The sequence below is a fragment of the Mus caroli genome, chromosome 19, assembly GCF_900094665.2.
Source record: "Mus caroli chromosome 19, CAROLI_EIJ_v1.1, whole genome shotgun sequence".
In the NCBI taxonomy this organism is placed as follows: domain Eukaryota; kingdom Metazoa; phylum Chordata; class Mammalia; order Rodentia; family Muridae; genus Mus; species Mus caroli.
This window is the reverse complement of record NC_034588.1, coordinates 30,365,660-30,385,300: the sequence shown is the minus strand read 5'-3', so window position 1 is coordinate 30,385,300 and position 19,641 is coordinate 30,365,660. Positions and strand designations below refer to the sequence as shown.

General features: G+C 39.9%; 1 protein-coding gene across 1 annotated transcript in view; it reads left to right on the top strand.

Moving 5' to 3' along the window:
• The first annotated feature begins 567 nt into the window (after positions 1–567).
• The window catches only part of Rnls (renalase, FAD dependent amine oxidase), a 247,279-nt gene continuing 228,205 nt past the window's right edge, over positions 568–19,641 (top strand). Inside the window, exons 1-4 of the mRNA XM_021151942.2 lie at positions 568–909; positions 1,641–1,746; positions 2,768–2,910; positions 9,038–9,196. Of these exons, the coding sequence (XP_021007601.1) occupies positions 792–909; positions 1,641–1,746; positions 2,768–2,910; positions 9,038–9,196 (526 nt within the window). The 5' untranslated portion in view covers positions 568–791. The remainder of the gene's footprint in view (positions 910–1,640; positions 1,747–2,767; positions 2,911–9,037; positions 9,197–19,641) is intronic.

The following is a 19,641-nucleotide window of genomic DNA, read 5'->3' as shown; positions in this document are numbered from 1 at the left end:
AAATTTTATGATCAGAATTTTTGTCACCAGGACAGATTAAGCAAAATTTGACTTTTAAATGTTATTGGTTACTATTGTCAAGGACCACAACACTTTTCAGATAATTATTTTTAATGGTTCCTATTTTTCATTGCTTTTTTTTTTTAACTTCTTAGGACAAAGTTGATGACAGGTAAATGGTCATGGCAGATTCCACTTCACAGATTATTCCTTCGTTCACAGTGATCCCATTTTGACACAGAAGTTAGTATTTGTGGACATGGTAAGTGAGACAAAATTTTCTGGTGAACCAAGTACCTGTATTCTTCACAACTTTGGAAAGGAGGTATTATTTTCCACATTTTGCAGTCACTGAGGAGCCAATGTCAGGAAGGACACATAATTTGTACTCTCCTAGGCGGTAATAACAACGACAAAAATGTCTCTCTGATTTCAACCCCCCCTGTCACCTAAAGTGGCCTATAAAACCCCAGAAGAAATCCAGCTGTGGCTTTGCTGCTGTCTCCTCTCCCTCACTTCAGTCATCCTCAAGAGGCCAACAGGCGGTGACTTCCTGATTTATCCTCCAGGGGACGATGGGATTGGGGCTCACTGGGTAGCCAAGCTGCCCGGTGGAGGCCGGGGCAGAACGTCGCCGGGGCCTCAGTCACCCCCGCGGGGTTCTCCGCGCTCTCAGGAGCAGACGTCCCGCGCAGGGCACCGCCCTGCCTGACCCACGCGGGGACACAGTGGTAGAGTGGGACGGCGAGGCTCCGCGCCTCTGTCAGCGGCCTAGCTGAAGGCCCGCCGCCATGTCCCGGGTACTGGTCGTGGGCGCCGGGCTAACCGGAAGTCTGTGTGCCGCGCTGCTGAGGAAGGAAATAACCGCCCCCCTGTACCTCGCCCTGTGGGACAAGGCTGGGGATATAGGTGAGTTGTTAGGACAACCAGAGCGTGAGAGGCCTCTCCTCGGTGAAGTAGGCAGGCCACCCAGTCGCTCTGAGAGAAAAGCCCAGTCAGTGGTGGCTTCTCCCCAGCCGACCGCTGCTGAGCGCTCTCCGTGTGAGAGCTCTCACGTGACTGGAGGCTGCTGCCGCCTGGAGGCCGCTTCTGGTGCAGAGAGGACTGGACCCAGAGCCCTGCCCTGGGAGGCTGTGCCTGACAAGCATCCGCCCACCAGAGCCCTGTGGGCTAGGCTGCTCTGTACCATTGAAGCTTTCTCCAGGATGCAGATCCCCAAATCCACCTCGACCAAGGCTTCCCAGACGTCTAGAATAAGAGGCCTTCTTGTACATCCTGACTGAAGAACGTTTTTTTTACTCATTGTGGCGTTCCATCCATTTAGTTTTAGTCATCCATTAATTCGTTCATTTGTTCAGATTAACACAATATGTACTAATGACATTGTAAAGCAATGCTGTATTATTCATGAGTTTCATGAGTTATTTCCTCAAATTCAAAACAAAACCAAAAAACAAAACAAAACAAACAAACAAAAAACAGGACCAAATAACCAAGATAATGGGCGATATAAAGTCTTTAGCTTACCTTAATGAGTTTAATGTATTTGGACAAAGACAATAAAGCAACCAAGCTAGGGTGAGTTGTACAATTTCAAGAAGTACATTTATGACTGACAGTTGCTTATGAATTATTTTAAGGGGGAAGAATGATTACTGCCAGCAGTCCTCATAATCCCCGATGCACAGCTGACTTGGGAGCTCAGTACATCACCTGCTCTCCTCATTATGTCAAAGAGCACCAAAAGTAAGTTAGTCACCACAAGTTTTAGTAGATACATATATGGTGTAAAATGATACAGATCATCCATTCTAAAACATTTTAAACTTTGCCTCTTATGACAATGACATGTTCGTATTGTCCTTATGAAGGTTGTATGAGATTGTATATGGAACAAGAAAAAGGGAGCCCAATAACATGTAGTTAGTTGCTGGTGTGGAAGATGGCATATAGTAATGAAAGTCAGTATTTTCTTTATTTTTTATTAAGTATTTTCTTTATTTACATTTCAAATGTTATCCCCTTTCCTAGTTTCCCCTCCAAAAGTCTGCTATCCTCCCCCAATTCCCCTGCTCCCCAAATCACCCACTCCTGGTTCCTGGCCCAGGCATTCCCCTATACTAGGGCATAGAACCTTTACAGGACCAAGGGCCTTTCCACCCATTGATGAGCGACTAGGCCATCCTCTGCTATATATGCAGCTAGAGCCACGAGTCCCTCCGTGTGTTTTCTTTGGTGGTTTAGTCCCAGTTAGCTTTGGAGTTATTGGTTAGTTCACATTGTTGTTCTTCCTACAGGACTGCAAACCCCTTCAGCTCCTTGGGTACTTTCTCTAGCTCCTTCATTGGGGACCTTGTGTTCCACTTCTGTATTAGTCAGGCACTGGCAGAGCCTCTCAGGAGACAGCTATATCAGGCTCCTTTCAGCAAGCTCTTGTTGGCATCTGCAATAGTGTCTGGGTTTGGTGGTTGTTTATGGGATGGATCCCCAGGTGGGGCAGTTTCTAAGCACATTTTAAAATGAGGCATATAATACTTTTCTATGTACTTTTCTTGTTTATACAGAGAAGTAGGAGTTGGCAAACATCAGCAGATTTACATATTCTTGAAGCATTTCTGTTCATCAAGTTTTGTTTAAAATCATATCCACTGGTTTAATCATATGAAGATTTATAGTGTGATTTGATTTTTAATGTCAAATGGTTAGATAAAGCAAGACAGTTGCAGAGCTAATCGAACTATACATTTACATTTAATGATTATTTCAGTTTTTATGAGGAACTGTTAGCTGAAGGAATTTTGAAGCCTCTGACATCCCCCATTGAAGGAATGAAGGGGAATGAAGGAGATTGCAACTTTGTGGCACCTCAAGGATTTTCTTCAGTTATCAAGTACTACTTGAAAAAATCAGGTGGGGAATGGATTTTCTCTGTCTCTTAGGATAAAAGTTGTGGGTTAAATGCTAGTATCGTATAGATTATGAAAATAGTTAAACTCTCAGTCAGCCTTTCCTTCCTCCAAATAATCCTGATCTCAGTTTTGGGTGTGTGCACTTTTACAAATTTTGGTTTTCCTGTGCATGAAAATAAAGCTCTGTCACTAATTACTATTAATTTGTTTATAGTCATTTCCTTAAAATATGAGCAAAGGGGATTATTATAGAAACTATTCAGTATCTTTTTGTTTCATATCTTTGGCATGTTTTATGTCAATAAATTTAATTTGCTTTCTTTTCTTTAATGATATCCATAATAGTATAGTATGTGTGTATAATCATTTATTCAAGTTTCTTGTGTACATTTCTATTTTGAGGATTGGGAAGATGTCTGTGTTTCTGAGTATACAAAAGCACTTTTCTATCCCTTACCTTGGCATAACAGTAGGATGGATCGAATCCAATAGACTGTGCTTCTCTTAAAGATCAACTCATTGGTAGGGAATGACTATGTTCCTCACATGGATATCATACCACCTGCAATGGGCTGGGCTCTCCACCCATCAATCAATAATTAAGAATATGCCCTATAGCTTGTTTTTATGGAGGCATTTTGTTTTTGCTTTTTGTTGTTGCTGTTGTTTATATTTGACCATTTTTATTGTTTAAAGCACTTAATTACTTCATAATCAGAGGTATATTTTGTTTATACCCATAGTGAAAGCAATGGGAAAGTCAACATAGTTAATCTTCTGTGTCTGCACCTCAAATTTCCAAGTTAAAACACTGAAAAAAACCTCACAGCTCTGACTTTCTACTGTTCTGTCTTGTTTTATTTTGTGTTGTTTTCTCATTTGTCATTGTTACTTACTAGTGTGAGATAATTCAGAGTAACAAAAGGACTGTAGCTATCATTTACTAACTGTTTTGCTTTGTTTGTTTCCTTTCTTGAGATAAGGCTTCTTTTTAAAAAATAGTTTGTTTCTTCTGCAGAAACAACTATCTAACTGCTTTTGCACAGTAATATTTACATTTACCATTCTCTTTCCTGTTCATGTGTTTACTTTTTTCTAAAACTGATATGAGGAAAGTAAGCCTGTGTAGTTCTCTCTCACACTTCTCCCTGCTGACTAATTATGACGTATTTATCCCGTACAATATTCTTTCAAAGGATGCTGGAAAGTAACATACAAACTATAGATGAATTTTCCTTTTTTGTTTCTTTTTTTGTTCTTTTGTTCTTTGACGTTTTCTTTATTTACATTTCAAATGTTATTCCCTTTCCCTCTGAAAACCCCCTACCCCACTCCCCCTCCCCCTGCTCACCAACCAACCCACTCCTGCTTCCCTGTCCTGGCATTCCACTACACTAGGGCATTGAGCCTTCTTAGGACCAAGGGCCTCTCCTTCCATTGTTGTCCAACAAGGCCACCCTCTGCTACATATGCATCTGGAGCCATGGGTCCCTCCATATGTACTCCTTGGTTGGTGGCTTAGTCCCTGGGAGCTCTGGGGGGGTCTGGTTGGCTGATATTGTTCTTCCTATGGGGCTGCAAACCCCTTGAACTCCTTCAGTCCCTTCTCTAACTCCTCCATTGGGGACCCTGCACTCAGTGCAATGGTTGGCTGCAAACATCTGCCTCTGCATTTGTCAGGCTCTGGCAGGGCCTCTCAGGAGACAGCTATATCAGACTCCTGTCAGCAAGCACTTGTTGGCATCCACAATAGTATCTGGGTTTGGTGACTGTACGTGGGATGGATCCCCAGGTGGGGCAGTCTCTGGATGGTCTTTCCTTCAATCTCTACACACTTTAATCAGTACATTTAAATTTCTTTCCTATGTCTTCAGGTCTCATCAAAACATTTCCAGGTGCTGCTTACGAAATACAGTCTGTGGGAAATGATACAAGAAAAAATTGCTTCCATTTTCCTCCTTAAAATGGAGGAAACTGGATAGGGACATGGCTTAGTGGGTAAGAGGCTTGCTGTGAAAGCAAGATGACCTACATTTAAATCCCCAGAGCCCACATAAAGGGTGGGTGTGGCAGCAAGTGCCTGTACCCCAGGCAGAGGCAGGGAGATCTCAGTAGTTTGACAATCAGTCTAGCTGAAATGGCCAGCTTCACATTTAGTGAAAACTTTCCTCCAAACATTGGGTAAAGAACATCTGATAAACTCCTCTTTCTGGCCTCCACATGCTTAAACACAGATAGGTATGTCTGTACATACACACACACATACACACACACACGCACACACACACTGGAGGGAAGCTGGGAATGAACTGTAATAACAATATAATAGAAACACATTTACCTTTATAAAATGTCTAATCCCTGTTAGTCTTCTATCTATATAGCTGTGTGTAAAATTAAAAATTCTCATTAAATAGCATGCACAGAATGTTGCAGAATTCTGTCTTCTGGACATGACTTGGATGATTCGTCTTTCAAAATGTTAGCAAGATAAGATTACTTGCCCAAGACACTCACAAGGCTGTTCGCAGTAACAGTTCCTCGTGGGACTGAGGGTAAAGACATTATGAAACATCCCTGAGGATGTTTAAGTGGTTGGTGTGGCTACCTGTATGTTTCCCATCCTCTTATAATTACCCTAATTAAACACATTAGTTTGATAACCTAGACTTGGATTGAACTACTTCGTGGTGTAGTCTTATCCTCTCTTAATTGAATAGGAAAAGGATCACCTTGAGAAACTAGAAAGTAAAGACATAATTCCTGCCTGTTAATGTACAGTGTAGTGGTTGGGTAGAAAGACATTAAACTTTACCTTTAATAAAAATTCATACAGTAAATGCTAAGAAGGGTGTGAGTGTCATGAACAGATATTTGGCAAAAAATGCCTAATGTGGCACAGATTTCAAAGAGGTGAGCTGAAAAGATTTGTCAGGGAAAATACCTCAGAGAAAAATGACATTTCACGTATACTTTAAAAGTGAACAAGTGTGAATTAGAGCAGGAGCCAAGTGATTAGAGTTCAAGAGAACAGGAACTGGAGCCATCAAGTAGACACAGCTAAGCACATCTGAGAAATTAAAAGTTCACTCTGCAGTCTACACCTACAAAACTTCTGATGCTCAACTTACAGAAAACCTTGAGACCATCAGAACGGATGTCCAAGAACTTTAGCTGAGGCAGGCAGAGATTTATGGGCTAGTTGATTTTAATCCCCTTTACAAACACACACACACACACACACACACACACACACACACACACACACAGAGTGGGGGTGTCAGGAGGGAAGGAGAGACAGTGACAGAGAGAAACCAGCAACAATTCTCATTTCGAAGGATTATTTATAGGAAAAATGTAATCAAAGTAGAATTAGTTGCTTTAATTGTGGTCTAGATTATACCATAGAATACAGAAGGTAAGCAGAACAAAACATTCCAGATAACTCAGAAGCTCAGCAGTGATGTTCTGTTGGGGTCAAATAAATGGTTGGTAAAGAATAAAATTGAACATTATCTGTGCCTTCCCAAAGCAGAGGTGTTGTGGACTGCTGTCTGTTTTTTCTGTCCCCTCAAAAGGGGTGCCTGTGTACAGGTGAGGTCAGGTAAAATCTTAGTCAGATAAGGCTAGAGCCTGTGATTGGACAGTGGAAAAGAAGGCAAAGCTGAAAGTTTTAGAGAGGGTACAGAGAGACAGAGAGACAAGACAAAGACTGGAGAGACGAGATGGAACCTGTAGGAGAGGATGATGAACCAGAACCATGTGGTCCCAGGAGCCATAAGTAACTGGGGATTTGTTAGATGATTAAATAACATAGGGCACATTTGTCCAATCTAGGTGTGCAGCTTGTATCAATATCAGTTGAGTTTTGAGTTCTCTGTGTGGGCATTTTGGGGGTTGAAGATTTACTATCATAAATCTGGCTGATAAATTACAAGGCTCTGGAGTTTTCATTTTATGGGGCTATGGAATATACCCCTTGTCGTCCTGTTTGAAAGGAATGATGCTAACTGCTTCAAGCAGAGATTGACCCTTGACCCAGTTGGTACCAAGTGCCCTCTAACTTCACATTTGACTTACAACATTTAGTTGCTTACTGTAGTGAAGCATTCTTCAAGGGACAATGAAAGACATGAGGTATGTGGAATTCGATGCCTGGCATGGAGATAGGAAAATACTAGTGGGTAGCTAAGACTCAGCAAGGCATCCAGATATTTTGGATTGATGTCAAATGAGGGTCAAAGATAGTGATGCTGAAGGACATCATAGGCAGGGAGAATCAGATTGAGCTGGGCTTCTGCAGAATTGGAACTGCACAGGGAAGCTGGACTTATGCTGGAGTTTTAGCAACTGGGAAGGTGAAATGTCTCCGTGAGGATGGATACTGACTTCCCTGTGCTTTCATTGTGTTGTCATCTTTTCACATGTCCAAGACTGGACAGAAATCCTTTTTCCTGGTGTATAAGAGTATGGTACACATCTCTGTACGTATGCATGTTTGCATGTGTGTGGGTATATGTAGAGGGTGCACATGTTAGCATGTGCAGTCTTGAAGCTGACACCAGAAGTCTTCCTCAGCTACTCAGTACACACTGATTGGGCCAGAGAGTTCATGGACTGCGATATAGCTAATTTCTGATTTCCTGGTTTCCTGGCCAGCTTTTCCCTAGGATTTCCTGTCTGTGCCTTCTGAGGACTGGAATTTTAGACAGGACATTATTCCCTTCCCTGCGTTTACATGGATTCAGGGGTTTCAAACTCCTGTCCTCATACTGAGCCATCTTTCCAGCCCCAGATTTGTTTCTAAAAGTCTTCACAAAACCTGAAATTTGAGATTTTAGTATACTAAGAATTAATAATCCAAGTGGAATTTCTTCGAGTTTCTGGTATATGATTTATTCTCTTAACCAAATAATGGCCAAAATCAAGTTGTTTCGAGCACTGTAACTTGTATTTTATATTCTGTTGTTGTTACTTTACCTATTGCTGTGTAAGGATGCCCTGGCAAGGCAACTTAAGAGAGAATGGGCTTATTTTGGCTGTTCAGAAGTACAGTCCATCATGGTGGGGAATCCTGGCAGCAGGAGCCTGTGTAACTGGTCATGCTGCATCTGCAGTCAGGAAGCAGACAATGAATTCTGATGCTCAGCAGAATTTCCTTTTTATGCAGTTTGGAATCCTAGCCTAGGAAATGGTGCCACCTACATTGAGTATAGTCACCCTGCCTCAATTAATGTCATGTAGGTAATTCTTCAAAACATGCTCAGAGGTTTGGGTCCTAGGTTACTAAAGATACTACCAACTTAACAATCAGTGTAGCCGGGCGGTGGTGGCACACGCCTTCTTAAAGAACCCACAACCCAGGACTACAAGCCCAGGGATGGCACCACCCACAGTGGATCCTCTCAACTTGATCCTCAACTGAGAAAATGCCACACAGCTGGATCTCATGGAGGCATTTCCTCAAGGAAGGCTCCTTTCTCTGTGATAATTTCAGCTTGTGTCGAGTTGACACACAAAACCAGCCAGAACAGAGAGCTAATACATATTTCCCCTTTTATTGAAAATAGATTATTTTCTAATATAATATATTCAGATTCAGACACTCGGGAGTTTTATAAATTACACTAAGCCAAAAGATTTTATATGTGTGTGTGTGTGTGTGTGTGTAGGTGGGTGTGTATGTATATATATACATACACACACACACACACATCAATGACCTGGTACAGACCTGTGTAGGTCCTGTGCATACTGCCTCATTCTCAATGAGTTCATATGAGCTTTGCTCAGTTGATTTAGAGAGAACTAATAAATTTTTTAAGAAAGGAAGCTATGACATAATACAAATCATAGTCTTGAGATTAGTAATTATAGCAGTATTTTATAATTGTTTCCTTTATAAAAACATTTATTGACGGCCCAAGAGTACAAGTGGTAGATGGAAGAATTACTACTGAATTGGGAAGATTAGATTAGATTAGATTAGAATTAGAGGGGGATGCTAGTACAGAAGCTAAGGTTGAGGAGCCTTTGTTCACTTGGATGGGTTCGGGTTGACATTTCATTTCTTCCTTATTCTCATGGAAAATCCTGACAACAGGAGCCTTCTTTTGCCTTTGGAGCAGGTGCAGAAGTCTTCCTCAAGCACTGTGTGACTCAGATCCACCTGAAAGATAACAAGTGGGAAGTCTCCACGGACACAGGCTCTGCTGAGCAGTTTGACCTTGTCATCCTCACCATGCCAGCTCCTCAGATTCTGAAACTTCAAGGTGACATTGTGAACTGTGAGTAGCTTTGCTGTTACCCTACTCAGGGCAGGATGAAGGGACACTGACTGGCTTTTCTCTTTGAGTGGAAGATCTATTCTCAACTGTACAGATGTTATGTTTTAAAACTGGTTGTGGCCTACTTTCTGAAGTTAGTCTGTCTCATGAAGCTCAGAGAATGGTTTGTAACTAATTAAAATTGAATGAGTTTCTTGGTTTTTAAAATGGTCAGTGTTGTTTCTGATGTGCAGTAGTGTGGCCCAAAAGAGCAGTGTCTTTGTGGCCATCCTGAAAAAAGTCATTCATTCCTCATGGCTTCCTACTGGATTGCTTCATTTCCTGTCTCCTTCTCTGGGTTACTACTAAGTGTTTACTGTTATTGGATGAAGTTACTTAGCCTTATGGATGAGTAGGTGAGTGTCATAGAGCATAAATTATCCTCACAGAGCTAAAAATCATGTTAAAAGAGCTAAATTTATAAAAGAAAAATGATAAGGAAATTTCTTTGTTCGAATAAAGAAAAGGTAAATATTTTTTCTTACTAAAATTAACATATTTTAAGGAGGAATACGGTGAGCTATAGATAAACAGAATGTCCTATCTGTATAAACAAATCCAATATTGTTTTTATATTCTCTTTTCATATGCAAAGAAACTATTAAAGCATTATAAAGATTTTATTGACTAAGGTAGAAATTCATTGTGAACCTGGGAACTGTTGATGCATCTAGCTGAGTGGTCAGTTTTTAATTACTGTATCTACCTGAGAAAAGACAAGTGGGTCTCCTCAGAAGTGTTCTCTCTGAGGTTGGAGCCTGTCCCTGTGGTGCTACTCTTCCAGCTGTGAGTCTCCATTTTCATAGAACCAAGATGGTAAATGGCTGTGCAAATTCAATATTTCCCAGGCCACACAGGTGTATTCAGAAGAAGGGTCAGGAAACCAGCATGGAGTGCTTTGCCTGGAGCCAACTCAGGATGACTCTGAGCTCTCCTGATTCAAGCTATGTGATAGACTGTGACCTCAGTGTAAGCCAATAAACCCTCCTTCATTATGCTGTTTTTATGGTGTATTTTGCCTCAGCAACAATAAAAAAGTGGCTACTTAAGTTGGCATATACAGAATTGTGATCTAATCAGGCAAAATGGTCAAATACTGGCAATTTCATGAGAGCCAAACTCACATAAAGTACTGTATGTAGATGCAGGAGTTGGAATAAAATAATGAGTAAGGACAATCACTAGTGGTGTCTATTTTAGTTTTTCTTAGGACTGCTTTAAAACCACACATCATGGAATCCCTTTCATCTCAGCTAGGTCAAGAGCACTACAAATCTGAGGCCTGCCTGAGTGGGGTACATAGTAAGGTACTGGCTTATACACACACACACACACACACACACACACACACACATCACCACCACCAACTTTAGCATGTACATATGTGTGTTATTCGATTTTTTCACAAACTATTGAAAAGTCATTAATATCCAAGTCTCTCATTTTTTTCTTTTGAAACAGCATTTATGTGTAGCAATTGGTATAGAGTTATTGACACTAGCTAGCTATCTTTGCTTTTTGGTTTTTAAAATAAAATGTGCAATGGCTAGAATATGTATATAGAATTGGATTTCCTGTATTTTTCCAGACTCTATTATAAAAATAGGTAACTTAGGAATGTGGTTTAAGTGCAGATATCTTTTCTAGTTGGTAACTGTCATCTGTCTTCATTGGCGGATGGGAAAATTGGATACCTAATTTTTATTGGGTATATTAAGAGAGTAGGAGATATCTACTTTCAAAGTCATATATTGCCATCTACTGGCACAGATATATATTGCAATTCCCCAGATTAGACTAGAAAATGCATAGAATGTGGAAAAACACTATGACTGTGTTATAAAGCACTCACCACAAGATATTAACCCAGACCCATGAGAATGCATTTACTAAGCAACCAAATGTGGAAAGTTTGTACAGAGGTTAAGGTGTGCTGCCAGGCCAACAGAGTATTTATTAACTCTGAGTAGCTGGATGACTGTCCTTCTCATTTTCTGTCTCTGTCTAAACCATGTCTAGGCTGTAGAATCAACATAATACCATATTTTACCTGAATTTGTTGGCTATCGTTTCAGTGTAGCGTGAATTATATTTAATTATCTTCTTTTCTATTTTGTGTTTTATAAAACATAAGTACTTTTTTCTTCTGAAAATTATTAATTATATTTATTCCTTCTCCCCACTGGGAGAATCAGGAAGCCTCAGGGACCATATGATTAGGATTTTATAGCTTACTTCTCTATAGCTTTGCTACTTTTGCCAAAATTATTTCCATCCCCAATGCAAACCTAGGCATTACTATCAACTCCATTCTTAGGGAATGTAATTTGTGAACCCCCAACCTTGTGTGGCCACAAAGCCAATGGCAATGGAGTACGGAAAACATCACTCCAGCTGTAATGATGTTAATTTGTCCCATTGAATCCAGATGGGTTTTGGGGGTGAGTCGTTGTTTATGAAATTGGATGTCCCAATAGGTGTGTTAATGTCCAGTGTGTATATATTTAGAGTTGTTATATCCTTATGATGAACTTTCTATAATCAATGTGAAACTGATTTAGAATATAATTTGCTGAATATCAATATAGCAATACTCGCTTTTTAAATAAGTCCTGTTTGATTGGAATGCCAATTTTCATCCTCTTTCCATAAGGTATAGTTTCTTGCAGGCAATAAGCATGTAGGTCCTGTGTTTTAATTCAGTCTACTAATATGTAATTTTTAATTGGAAACTTGAGGTCATTAACTTTCAGAGTTATTGTTAAGTGATATGTAGTAATCTGGGTTGGAAATTACTGTCTTATAGACTTTAAAAATATATCATTCCGTGTCCTTCTTCTGCTTTTAGATCTGCTGTTGTTCTGATGGTTCTCAAAGAAAATAATTAATAATTTATTTTAATTAAAATTATATATATGTATATATATACATATATATAATTATATATATATATCTATATATATATATACATATATATAATATATATGTGTATATATATATATATATATATATATATATATATAGAGAGAGAGAGAGAGAGAGAGAGAGAGAGAGAGAGAGAGAGAGTTCATTTTTGGACTTTTGTTGCTTATGTTCCAAATGGCATATTTCTAAGTGGATATTTCATTCTCTAGATAAGGGGAGTTTGCTACAGTAATTTTTATTATGTTTTCTAGACATTTAGCTTCTCCTTCTGTATCCATTTAAATATTTGAAATTTGGTCTTTGTCTTAGCTACTTTTCTATTGCTATGACAATACACCATGATGTAGACAACTTATAAAAGAAAGCTTTAATTGGGCTTACAGTTTCATAATATTAGGGTCCATGATAACAGAGCAGAAGCATGGTGATAGGAACAGCTGAGAATTCACATCTTAATCTGCAGATAAGAGCCAGGAGGGAAGGGAGGGAGGGAGGGAGAGAGAGGGAGGGAGGGGAAAAGAGGAGGGATGGAAGGGAGGAAAGAAGACCTAATATGGCATGAAATATGTTTTGAAATATCAAAGCTCTCCCCTATGACAAACTTCCTTCAATAAGAGCATGCCTCCTAATCCTTTTCAAACAGTTCCACTAACTAGGGATCAAGAATTTAAACATGAGCTTATGAAGGGATCATTTTCACTCAAATGACTTTAGTCCACTCCCTGGCCCCATAAGCTATGACCAAATCCTAATGCAAAGTGCATTTAGTCCAACTTCAAAACTCCAATAGTCTTTCAGTCTCAACACTATTTTAGAGTCCAGGTTCAAAGTCTCTTCTAAAACTCAAAACAATCTCTTTATTGTAATCTACTATACAAAGAAAAATTATATCACATACTTCCATCATATAATGGCAAATACTATACATCAGCATTGCAAAAGAGATGAAACAAGACATTGTGAAGAAATACTGGACCAAAGTAAGATCAAAACACGACAGCAGTGCTGCCCTTGCCTACGCTGACAGTCTTGTAGGCACTCATGGTAGGCTAGCTCTCTCAATTCGCATTCTTCTACATTATAACTGCCAGTTGTGCCAGCACCATTTTTTGAAAATGCTGTCTTTTTTTCCACTGGATAGTTTTAGCTCCCTTGTCAAAGATCAAATGACCATAGGTGTGTGGGTTCATTTCTGGGTCTTCAATTCCATTCCATTGATCTACCTGTCCATTGCTGTACCCCTTCTTAGAATAGGGAACAAAATTACCAAGGGAGAAGTTACAGAGACAAAGTTTGGAGGAGAACCTGAATGAACGACCATCCAGAGACTGCCCTACTTGGGGATCCACCCCATAAACAACCACCAAACCCAGTCATTAGGCAGATGCCAACAAGAGCCTGCTGACAGGAGCCTGATATAGTTGACTCCTGCAAGGCTCTGCCAGTGCCTAGCAAATACAGAAGTGGATGCTCACAGTCATCCATTGGACAGAGCACAAGGTCCCCAATGAAGGAGCTAGAGAAATACCCAGGGAGCTGAAGGGAACTGAAGCTCCATAGGAGGAACATCAATATAAACTAACCAGTACCCCCAGAGCTCTTTGGAACTATACCACCAATCAAAGAAAACACATGGTGGAACTTGTGGCTCTAGCTATATATGTAGCAGAGGATGGCCTAGTAGGTCAACAATGGGAGGGGAGGCCCTCAGTCCTGTGAAGGTTCTATGCCCTAATATAGGGGAATGCCAGGACCAGGAATGGGAGTGGGTAGGTTGGGAAGCAGGAAGTGGGGAGGGGATAGGGCATTTTCAGAGGGAAAACTAGGAAAGGAGATAACATTTGAAATGTAAATAAAGAAAATATCTAATAAAGTTAATAAAAAAAAAAAGGAAGGGGAGCAAAATAGCAAAATACTCACTCATGGGAGCAAATATGGAGACAAAGTGCAGTGCATAGAGTGAAGGAAAGGCCATTCAGAAACTGTCCCACCTGGGGATCCATCCCAGCTACAGTAGCCAAACTCTGACACTATTGTGGATGCTAAGAAATGCTGGCTGACAGGAGCCTGATACAGCTGTCTCCTGAAAGGCCCTGCCAGAGCCTGACAAATACAGAGTAGGATGCTTGAAGCCAACCATTGCACTGAGTGCAGGGTCCCCAATGGAGGAGTTAGAGAAGGGACTGAAGGAGCTCAAGGGGTTTGCAGATCCATAGGAAGAACAACAATATCAACCAACCAGCCCCCAGAGCTCCCTGGGACTAAGCCACAAACCAAGGAGAACACATAGCTCCAGCTGCTTATGTAGTAGAGGATGGCCTTGTCAGGCATCAATGGGAGGAGAGGTCCTTGGTCCTATGAGGCTTAATAGATGCCCTAGTTTAGGGGAACTTAGGATGAGGAGGTGGCAATGGTTGGTTGGTTGGAGAAACACCCTCATAGAAGCAGGGGGAGGGGTATGGGATAGGAGTTTCTGGGAGGGGGAAAAACTCGTAAGGGGCTAACACTTGACATGTAAATAAATTAATTTTTTTTAAAGACAATAAACAGAAATGATCCAGAAAACAAAAACACAACAGGGCAAACTCTAATTTCTTTAGCTCCATGTATAATGTCAAGTAGCTTATATGACTCTGCTGTTCAGCTTTGCTGCCTGTCATATACATCTCTCTCCGGTTGGGTCCACACTCTGTGTGTAGCCCTTCTTGGCAGATATCCCATAGCTTTGGCACCTTAGTGTCTCCAATGCAATCCAAGTCTCTCTTTCAAAACTTCACACAATAGCCTCACAGGGCCTTCACGTGGACACGACCCTGATACACACTTGACCTCTGTGGCTCTGTGGAACTGTAGAGGAAGTGTCTACCACCCCTTAACTAGTGAATCCTTTGGCTAGCACCAGGTGGATGGCACTGCCAAGTTTAGCTACCAACTTGGTGTGAACCCTGTCCTCTCTTGGATCACATTTGGGGTAGATTTGAATTGCTGTTGCATTTTAAGAGCAGAAACCCCACGGGCCTTTTCCTTTTGCAGATTGGAAGCTTCTCTGGGTGAGGTCTAGTCCTGTGAACACCTCTCCCTTTATTTCAGTGAGTGCCAGGCCTCTCCTTAATCTCATCCCTTTTAGTTCCAGCCTTGGCTCCAATATTAAATTTCCTGGTGTTCATTTTTCACTTCAAACTGGACATCTTGTCTTTCTTATACCCACGTGAGTACAAGTGCTGTTAAGCACACCTCAGAGCCAATATTGGGCTCTCTTTAAATATTTTTCCACCGAAGAATCAGTTCAGTACATTTCAGGTTAGCTTCAGACAAATTTGTAGGAGAAGGACAGAAAGCAGCCACAGTTTGGGCCAAGATACCACACAAATGTTCTCTCTCCCAGTTGCTGATATGGATCCTTTCTGAAACCTCTTTGGCTGGGCCTCCATAGTCCACATTGCTTTAAGCACTACTGTCTTCCAAGTTACTACTAGGATGGCCCATTGCATCCTGCTTATAGAACTAAACTGCTTTTCTAATCCAAAATCACAGACATCTGCATCCCAACAAACAAACCAGCAAACCATATCATCAAGTCTGTCACAGCAATAGGCCACACTCTCATACCAACTTTTGCATTAGTTACTTTTTTTTTTAATTGCTGACATGACAAACCTTCATGACCAAAGCAACTTAATTGGGTTAGAGTTTCAGAATGTTAGGATTCATGATGACAGAGCAAAGGCATACTGCCAGGAACAACTGAGAGCACCCATCTTGATCTGCAAGTAGGAAGTAGAGGGAAAGCATCCTGAGAATAATGTGAGTCTTCTGAAACACCAAAGCCTGCTCCCATTGCACACTTCCTTCAACAGGGGCATACCACCCAGTCCTTCCTAATAGTCCCACCAACTAGGAATCAAGCATTCAAACTGTGAGCCTATGGGGCAGTTCCATTCAAATCACCACAGTCATTCCATGCTGTCTCAGATGTTGCATGTCCTGTTGGTACTTTCCTTTAATTTTATCTTTATTGTCTGTTCTTCAAACTTAATACTAACCTTTCTACCTGATCTATTCTATCAGTTATATTTCTTACTGAACATTTTTATTTAACTGAGATTTTTCACTTTCAAGATATCCATTTTATTTTTTGGGTATGTTTCTTTCTTAATTCCTCTATCATATTCTGTACTGAATTTCCCTTTTATTAACTGTTTTTATTATCTTTTAAATTCATGAGTTTATTCTCGTCCTATTTGACTTTATTCTTTGAACCCTTGGTTCTGTATCCAGTTAACTCTCACTGCAAGCTGCTACTCTGGAGATGTCTCATTGGGGCAGAGTTCTATGCTCTTTTTCACAGTTCTTATCTTTACATTGTGAGTTGCACATGTGGTCATTGGGTAAACATTTTTTTATAATTTCTATATTCTGTCTGTTGAAATGTTTTATTATTCAAGTGGATTGAAGTGTCTTTCCTTCCCTTCTCACTGAATGTGTTGCTCTCTTGCTAAAATCTCATGTCTCATGATCATGACACTAGTCATTAGCTCTAGCACCACTCTGAGAGTAGACTATCATTCAACATTCCTTCAGATACATCACTACCAGCTACATAAACTTTTCCAGAGTTTGAAATTTCCACTCCTATTTTTTGCCTCTGTTGTTTATTGAGAGGCATTCATGTGGTTACCAGCCCCTTCCCTACGAAAAGCTGTGTATCAATAATCATACTTGTCTACATATGCTTATGTCCTCATCATTTTAATACTATATTGTGTGATAAATATGCCCTGAGTGTAATTTGTAGGTCAACGTATCTGTCTTAATAGGCTTAGCCATCTTTGTAGCTAGCCTTCTAAATGTTGGGTAACATGTTTTTCTGTACGTGTATCAGCACTGAATATATTTGATTTCATATCACTTTTTAAATTTCTGCAAAAGGAATAAAAACATAGACAACTTTGGCTTTAATTTGTATTGTCCATTACATAAAGTAAAATTCAGCCTTTTTTCATAGACATGTTATTTGGTCACTAGATTTCTTCCTCTGTGAATAACGAGGACATCTCTTCTACTTTGTTTCTCTGGCTCTGTTCTCTGAGACCATTTTGTACACAAGGGTACTGATGTTTGTCCTGTGTTATTACAAATGTTTAGGAGACTGTCATTTGTCTTCCACTTTTGTTTATGCCAATTGTCATAATAATTTCTTGAGGTTTTTATTTACTCAGGTATGTTCTTTCTTTAATATATGGTAAACTTTCTGACTTTATGATGACAAGTCACTCCCCCACTATGAACTCAAACAAATATCCTTAGTTCCAATAATGTAACTTTTATGCTTTATGTTTAAATATTTATCCCACCTAGAATATGGGTTTATGTAGGGCATAAAACAGGTGACTTTGTTTCTCCTGAGAATGACTGTCAACTACATTAGCACCATTCATTTAATATAGGATTCATTCCTCTGGGTCAAGATTCCTTGCTGGCTATATATTAGGTCTCATCTGCACATGTTTCCTCTGAATGTCTGTTCTGTTCCATTTATTTGACCTTTTCTGTTCTCTTTGTTGTTTTCTTTATAGTCACCTGGTGATTGTAACTCAGCTTTAGAGCCTAAACTCTATGAGTATGGGTAGGAGATGGCTTAAATTTATCCAACATTGCCCTCCAAACTCGTCATGTTTATACAACATATCTTTCTAGCAAGGGCTGCTTGCTCACATATTGGTGACTTGCTTCACTTTCTCGTTATTTTAACTGGAAAGTGCCACTCTGTTTTTTAGGATTCAGTTGTGTTTAGGTTTAAACTTTAGTAAAACCTGCTTGTGATGATTTAGTGGTATTTTCTTAATGGAAATACTTCTTCAATACCTCTATGAACATCTCTTTACTCCTTGCTAAGTTTGTTGTAAGGGCATGGCTTTAACTCCACTGTTGTTCATCCCTTGCTTTGCTTATTGATAGTCGATTGGTAGACAATGTGTGATTTGTCTACTTGATTCAAGGGGCAGAGCTCAAATTCACATGACCTTTTCAGTTTTTGCAGACAGCTCTATCTTCTAGCCTAGGCAGCACTACAAAGCTCCCGGGGGCTTTAAAGTTCAACAAGTACCAAGTCAGAAATGAAGGCTTAGTGACTCCATCTGGAGTTGTTCTAAATCATTGTCCCCTTTCCCACTTGTAGGGTTTGGAGAATAGTGCATCCCTCCACAAACACAGTATCCCTTGGAAGCCTGAGCTTTCACACCCCTTTGGATCTTCTTGTCTTGACTGGCCAGTAATACTCAGAGCAATAAAACCAACTCTGATTGGTCATTTCCAGAACTCATTGTGAGGAGTTGGTTTGCCTCTTATTCTAAGTGACTTCTTAAACCTCAAATGTGAGCTCCTGATTTCTTTTTGTCTCAAGATTAATAGCCTTAAGGATAATAGGGTTAAATCTTGTTTAAGTTATTTTATTTTATTTTACTTTTGTGAGACAGTCACTGTGTTGTCCAGGCTGGTCAAGATGCATAAACTCAAGCAGTCCGTTTCCTACAACCTCCTAAGTGGAGGCTACAAAACCTGACATGTAACATCATACCCAGCTAAGGTGACTTAAACTGTCTGGAAGAAAAAGATTTTTTCCTACTATATTATTTTTTAATTAATCATTTTATTCACTTGCATTTCAAATGATATTACTGTTAATATGTCATAATTTAGTAACAGTTGTGAGACATTGAAGAAAATTGACTTATTTATCCCTTCTACCTTAGTTTAGGTTCTTATTTATCACCAAAACTCAGTCCAAAAACTATCTCATCCAGGAAATCTCCCTACTATCAAGTCTATTTTCCTGCATTATGTGTTATCCTGGCTTTCTCTTTGTATGATACTTTTAACACATAACTTACTGTGATTTAGTGATGGCTTAATACACTATGCAATGTGTACCTTAGCTGTAATGTCTACCTAGGTAGAATTTAAAAAAAAAAAAACATAAAAATAGTTTGCTTATTGAGTGTTCCCCACTCATATATTTCTATGGTTCTCCTCTGGATCATACACACCAGGGCCAGAAGTCCCTATTTAATGGCTTAACACATAGAAAAGTGTTAAGGATTGAAACTTGGAGGGCATTCAATGGTGAAGAGAATGACTGCTCTGGAGAGAACCAGTGCTTATCCAAAGAATTTAGAAATAGAGATGCCTTTTAAACCTAGGGACTGAAAATAAATTTTTTGGCAGAAAAGGCTTTGTAGTGGGAATTTTAGGAAATAAAAGTAAATACGAATTTGGAGGAGTGTGTGGTGAGTTTTGAATCTTAACATTTGTTGAAAAAAAGCAGGAATCTTAGTTCATCAGGGATACTGAATCTATCTCTGAAAACTCCTTTAATCCCAGCACTTGGGAGGCAGAGGCAGGCAGGTTTCTAAGTTCAAGGGCATCCAGGGCTGTACCGAGAAACCCGAGAGAGAGAGAGAGAGAGAGAGAGAGAGAGAGAG